Raw genomic sequence first — 6,980 nt, 5'->3', positions numbered from 1 at the left:
GCGGCTCCGAGATATTCAATTAGGAAAATGAAATTTGTTTTTAAATCATTTCAGCCGAACATAACTTAATGACACCTGAATTCAGTAGTGTATCACAGATAATCAAGAAACCATTACACTGGCTTTGTTTAGCCCACATATCAGTCACAGTTTCACCACATAATATTGCAACATTGGAAATAATCATATCTGAAACCCAAAATGTTGTAGGGGTTAAAAGGACAGCTGCATTTTAGTGCCTGTAACCAAGACAACCTCTGCAAGATCCTAATCGTCTCAAACAAAGAGCGAGGATCCGAAGCCTGAGTCGGCAAGTTGCACGTTAAACCTGAGTGAAATGGGACAAACCACCATTATGGCTCTGTTCCCCATACAGCTTTTAACTTGGAGCCACGATAAGGTATCCTTAATGCACATACAATGAAAGAAACAACAAACATTCTTATGCTTAGGGCAATAAATATCACTGAAGAGCATGCAGTAGGTGGGTTTAATGCTTACAATGAATACATCATTTCATTTAGGGCACTGGCAGTACTCTAATTCTATTAAACCATTTTTCTCATGCTATAAATTATTATTAGACTCAATTTATCATTTTTGAAATCCAAATGTATGAGCAGAGAATAACTGAGAAAACAAAGCTGAAAACATAGAAACGTTTTTATTATCTTATTTTTTAACAATATTGATTTCATAAAAGGCACTTTAGCTTCCTTATTTTCCAGACCCTTACGTTAAGGCTGTACTATATACATAAACCTTTGAAACTTGTGAAACACCAAGTATCAATGAAATTAAATATACATACAATAAATAGCTTTAACATTTAAACATATTTAAGCAGATTTTTTTATGCAATGAGGATACAAAACCCATTTTGCACATGAAAATCCATTTTGTTATGCAGTTATGTTTGCCCGGTAACTGAGAGTGTAAGTTAACTGAGAGGATCTGCACTTCTACTGAAAGTCATACTGGACTCTTTCCCTTTAATTGATGAATGCTGCTTCTAAGTCTGCCTGGAACGTTTCCAGGATAGGCAGAATCAAATTTGTTATTCTACAGCTTGCAACACGGATGATAAAAAGCCTTGCCTGAAGCCAGCATAAAGAAGGGCAAAAGGCTGTCATTGCCAAGCCCTGCTACACATCAGCTGTAGTCCAAACTTCACCTCCATATATTTGAATACTGTCACTTTCCCCCTTTTTTGGCCTTGTCCATACGAGACGAACAGAATAAAAAAAAAAATTCTGCACTGGCCTCAGACGTGTGTAGGGCTGTCTAAATAGGGGTCCGTTTTGGTCATGTGGAGCACCACGCCGGGCGCCTTGTAATGACAGTGCGTGCTGCCGCAGCTGACGGCGCTACATGGCTTCCGGTTAGTCCTGACCGCCAGCTTCCTGCTGCACAGGCCCTGCCAGGTCTGCAGGGTCTTGGAGCTCCAGACCCACACCCCGCTGGTGATGCCCACCACCAGGGACATGAAGATCTTGAGCATGAAGACTGCCACCGTGGGCACAGAGGACTCCAGGGAGCAGTCCTCGTTCCTGCGCCCGGGGAAAGAGGCGCACTTGCTCTCCAGCCCCCTGAACTTCCAGTAATCCATGTTGAGCCGCTCGTAGAAGTAGCAGATGATGACGCAGGTGGCCGGGACGGTGTAGAGGATGGAGTAGAGGCCGATCTTCACCATGAGCTTCTCCAGCTTCTCTGTGTTGGTGCCCTCCGTCTTCATGATCCGGCGGATGTGGAAGAGGGCCACGAAGCCCGTCAGGATGAAGGAGGTGCCAATGACCAGGTAGCAGGAGAGGGGGATGAGGACGAAGCCTGTGAGGGCGCTGACGTCCATGCTGCCCACGTAGCACAGCCCTGTCAGCTCGTCACCTGCCACCTTCCTCATGGTGAGGATGACGATGGTCTTCATGGCGGGGATGCCCCAGGCAGCCATGTGGAAGTAACTGCTGTGGGACTCGATGGCCTCATGCCCCCACTTCTTCCCTGCCGCCAGGAACCAGGTGAGAGTGAGGATCACCCACCAGATGGAGCTGGCCATGCCAAAGTAATACAGGATGAGGAAGACGATGGTGCAGCCCGTGCTCTCCAGCCCCTCCTGGATGATGTACAGCTCGCCATTTTCGCGGTCGCAGGCGATGTTCTCCGCGCCGGCCACTGAGCGGATGATGAAGGCCACGGAGTAGACGTTGTAGCACATGGAGAGGAAGATGATGGGCCTCTCTGGATACTGGAAGCGGTGGGGGTCCAGGAGGAAGGTCAGCACAGTGAATGCCGTGGAGATGAAGCACAGGGTGGACCACACGGTCATCCAGATGAAGGCAAAATCCTTGTCCTGTTTGGACCAGAAGACGTCCACGGCAGACGAGCAACGAGGGGCGCAAGACTGGCTCTTCTCCACATACTGAAATTTCTCTGGATTCTCACAAGAGCCCAAGCTTCCAGGTGAGCGCCCGTTCCCAGTGCCTGGTGGTCTGGGCCTAGGGGGCACTGGAAGCATGCCCTCTCCTTTCCTGGTCTCTGTCTTTGTGTCATTTTCAGGCGCCTCCATGCACAGTGAATGGGGGTCATTCTTAGTAGGGAGCTTGGAGCAATCCAGTGAGTCAGGCCAGCCGAAGCTAAACTTTTCCATGATGGGAGAGCACTTCTGCCTGGCTTGCTCACACATTGGCCGGCAGGCAGGGATAGAGGTGGACACTTTATCAGTACACATAGGGGCATAGAGTGAGCACAGGAAGAAGCGTAAGTGTACGTCGCAGCCGTACTCCACCAACGGAGCAAACTCGTTCAATTTAATGCCAGCCTCGTTCTGGTTCTCATGCTTCATGAAGTTAGGCATCCTAGTCATATTGTATCCGATGCCCTGGCACATAGGAATTACAATGGGTTCACACTGTGCCTGCGTGCGGCGGTCTGTGTCATAAGCTCCCATCTCAAAACTGGAACCAGCAATCACCAGCTGACACCACAAAGAAATCACAATCTTCAGATGAAAGGCTTCCATGCTGTCCTTAAAAACGTTCTTTAAGCCACATTAAACGTTCTTTAATGTTGTCTTGAATTTAGAAATCCCACGTGTAACGTGAAACGTTCGGAAAGGACACACTGCACACTTACGTTGTGGTTTCACGGCCCGCTCAGCTCAAAAGAAAGTTGTTCATCCGTTTGTCCGACCACAACACAAAAATTAATAAAATGGTCCACCAGACAACGCTGAAATCATCCTCCCTTTAAGTACACCCTCCTCCGCAAAACGTGTTTTTCTCTTGAGTGGCAAGCTCGAACTGTGATAGCGACATATGCAGTTTTATCGTAGCATTCCGAAATCACCGGAATGGAAGCAACGATGTAGGCTACACAACTCTAACATTTAAAAATCATTCTGCAAGGCAGCTGGTGCTACACGAAAGCAAATATCGGTAGCAAGCCAATCTGAACTGTTATTTACCTTAACATGTTTCGTTGTTCTCGCTCTTAAGTTCAACGAATGGACCACACGAGTTCGAATGGTATTAGTGCTGTTCCAAACGAATTCTCTGCAGGACGTGCGGCTGTTTTCAATAGTATGCAGGAGCCGATATGTTTAGTTTTGTTTCACACTCAATCCATCCATCCCCTGTGCAGACTAAACTTTCCACTCTACCCACAGCCTCTTCTCAAATGGGGGTGGGAATGATGTGACGAACGTATTTCCCTACGGCTGTGACCAACCGAAATAGGCGTTTTTTTAAATTAGCATACAGATATCCGCCCAAAACTCTTTCTGGGGCACGGTTTATGCTGGAGTGCCCTCTGAGACGCTCTGATTTGTTCATCGATATAATAAAAATGATTGTGTTGTTTTGGACAGGAGTGTTTACAACATTGCCTACGCCACAAGTAAAAAAATAACATAAGTGATTTCGTGGGATTTGCGTGAGATATAAAGATGATTCATTTTAGTGAAGTTGTGCTGAGGATCATGTTTCCCGCCTAGGAAACTGCATGTCACTACTAGCTGTGTAACGCCGGTAAAGTAAAACCGCTGGGATGTATGTGACAACTCATATTTGCAAAGCAAGCATTGATGTGTTATGCGAGATTTTATTACCTTCTGGTGAGTTACAGAAATATTAACAATTCTCTGTTTCTCCTATAGAGTGAAATGTTTTTTTTTTTTTGGTAGGTGTGTAATGGTCTGTTATGTGAGTGTAGAGTGTATGCAACACAAGCCTCATTTATGGTGTTAATCAGGCTTATGACTTCATTGTTACAATTTCTGTTCAAGTAAACAGGCATCAGAAATGTCAACGATTTATACAGTCACTGTATAAAGCCAAAATATTGGCACATATAGCTGTACGAACAACAACAAAAAGACCCCGTGTTTAACCACTGTAGGCACTGTTAAAAGGATTATTGTTTCCATCTAGTGGCTACAATAAGTATGGCCGCTTTAGTGTTTAGAGGAGTGCAAGGGCTTAGTTGAGACTTTCTGTTGGACCAAGGAGGTTAAACATAAGACTTGTTGGCACAGTGGAAGTAATACGGTTTTGACTGAGACAAAAATATCAATTTTTTGTGCTGTGGGGTACTGTTTCACTAAGAAATTGCCTTTCATTATCTCTGTAATGCTCATAAAGCAAAGCTACTGCTTGCAGTTTCAGACAGTGCAATTTTGAAGGTTTGATAAAAGGACATGGCAACTATACAGCTACACATTGTTGTTACTTAAAGCAGGCTTCAAACTTTTTTGCATATTCAAATGTACTGCAAATGTACTGCATGCATTACCTTCTTACTGTTGAAACTTGAAACACTACCTATTACCTGTAGGCAAAAAAGCATCAGAAAATAAACAAAAAAAATTGTGCTCTATCTTAGGCATTTCCTGGCTCCATTTGTTTATTTGGCAAAAATTGTCCCAGATGTAAACCTAACAGTTTAACCAATGAAGTTGAAGTAGGCTGATTGCATTTCTAATGTTGATGTGTTGTTGCTTTATCAGATTGGCTTGGAAAAAAAGACCCTTCAAAATGCCTTTCAGTTCTTAAAGGTCTGATACTGATCTAGAATGGAGAGGAAATGCATTCCAAAAAGAACAATATGATTTTACCAGGCCATCATAAATGGTCTTGTGGATGTTAAGATTGGATTTTGCATGTTTGTCGCATTTATTCTCAGCTTCCTTTGAATTTAAATACTGTCATTTCAAAACCAAACAATGAATTTGAAGGCTACTTAAGTTGTATCTGCCAATGCCTTGACTTAATATGACACGCAGTGAGAGTTGATTGAGATGTCTGCATGGAAAGTCTGTCTGTGAGCCTATTGGTTTGAACTAACCTGACTTTTTTCACATGGCTCCGCTATAAAAACAAATCTCTTGAATGCTTACTGAGTTATTGTGACCTACACACTGATTATCTTGAATCAAACCTTCCAGCAAGGTTTAGATTTGAGGAGAATAAATGATCATGAATTGTGATGCGGGGAAGTTTGTGATATGCCTTTGGAAATTCATTGCCCTTCAGAGACAGAGTGTAGTAACTGGTAAATCACACCACAAGTTGTCAGCCCTTATCACATTGGCACTTGGACCGAGGCTGTGGCCTGATCTCCCATTGCAGTTTAAACCGGGGGAGTTGACCCAGGATTACAGAGGTATGACTGTAATGCATTGGCTCAAAAACCAGCAAGAGAAATTATATTATTCATCTTGTTGCATGCAAAGCTTAACTTTTCCATCTTTACCAAAGAAAGCACTTTTTATGAATAACACCCATGTGACAGGCAAGGCTAAATGTCAAAATAATAACTGGGAAGCAAGCACTACTCCATATCATCAGATCACATGCATTTCATTCATTTCATCATAATACATTTGAAACTGGGGTATTTATTCACATTATGTTACTCATTGCAAAGGTATAACGTTCCTTTAGTATTTAGAAAATGTGAATGCTCAGAGGTTATATACATTCAGTTGTTATATACACATGCTTCTTTTTTCCTATCATTTTTTTAAAGTTCCTTGAAGAATCAAGCCTCATTCCAAACCCAGCTTAAGGGATGTGGAAGAAGCAGTTTTTGCCCTGTACCACCTGAGGAAATCCACTATACGGCTGGTTAAAACAACATCAACTACAAACAGTGAGTGTATGGATGTCGTTCTAACCCTCCCCTCTGAGGGGTTATGACCACATTTGGACCTTTATCAGTGCCAAATTTATGTCATTCAGGCATCACTCTAGAGGTGATGATTTTCTATGTTACATTCATATTGTTCCCTTTTCCTTTTTCTGTATGTTCTCTGTGAAATACACAAGCATATACAATGAGAGCTTTAATAATAATAATGAATTTAGGCTGTAAATTTTAAGCATTTGCTTTTTCCTCCTGAGGCCCATTTTCCCAGTACTTCTCTGTGTGGGCTGAAAGGACAGGGACAAAAGGCCTGGAAGTTTCTTGAGGAGCCTTAAAATAGAAGCAGCCCTTCACTCTTGCGTGGAAAACACAAATTACATTGTTTTTGTTTTGAGAGGGGGTTGGATGGAAAAATGATTGAGATAGATCTTTATCCTTGTTTCTGTCTGTCTTCCCAAGCGCTCGGCTTTTTACTCTTCCCATTTACTCCCTCCATCCTTCCCACCCCCTCTTCATCCTCCTCATCCTCCTCTCATTTCTCCATCCCTGATGCCATGCTTTCCATTTAAATGAGAGACACCCATGCTCTACAAGAGGCGGGTGTGGGATTCTGCTGACCCTCATTGATTCCCTGCTTACAGTGATATGGACTGCAAATGATGAGAGAAGCACCTATTGTCCAATGCCCACCACTGTGGCCCCACAGCAAGAAGACACAGGCCAGTCTATAGGCCTTGACTGGCTGATAGCCGATCCCTCTCCTTCTCTCCCCCAAAAGCTCACTCCTGCAACAGAAATTGAGTAAGGTAGCCCACTTGTGACATGCTCACATGCTGTGGGAT

The 6,980-nt window shown here is 43.6% G+C and overlaps 1 protein-coding gene across 1 annotated transcript; it reads right to left on the bottom strand.

Moving 5' to 3' along the window:
- Window positions 1-923: 923 nt before the first annotated feature.
- Window positions 924-3,655, bottom strand: LOC118782832 (frizzled-9-like). Its single transcript, XM_036536420.1, has one exon. It carries the CDS (start codon window positions 3,014-3,016, stop codon window positions 1,265-1,267), a length of 1,752 nt encoding a protein of 583 aa, XP_036392313.1. The 5' UTR covers window positions 3,017-3,655; the 3' UTR covers window positions 924-1,264.
- Between the last annotated feature and the right edge of the window lie 3,325 nt (window positions 3,656-6,980).

Source organism: Megalops cyprinoides, chromosome 9, assembly GCF_013368585.1.
Source record: "Megalops cyprinoides isolate fMegCyp1 chromosome 9, fMegCyp1.pri, whole genome shotgun sequence".
Classification (NCBI taxonomy): Eukaryota; Metazoa; Chordata; class Actinopteri; order Elopiformes; family Megalopidae; genus Megalops; species Megalops cyprinoides.
This window is presented reverse-complemented; position numbering and strand designations above follow the sequence as displayed.

Bases quoted from the DNA above. Each gene is read 5' to 3' on its own strand.
- LOC118782832 (XM_036536420.1), bottom strand. From the start codon at position 3,016: ATGGAAGCCTTTCATCTGAAGATTGTGATTTCTTTGTGGTGTCAGCTG.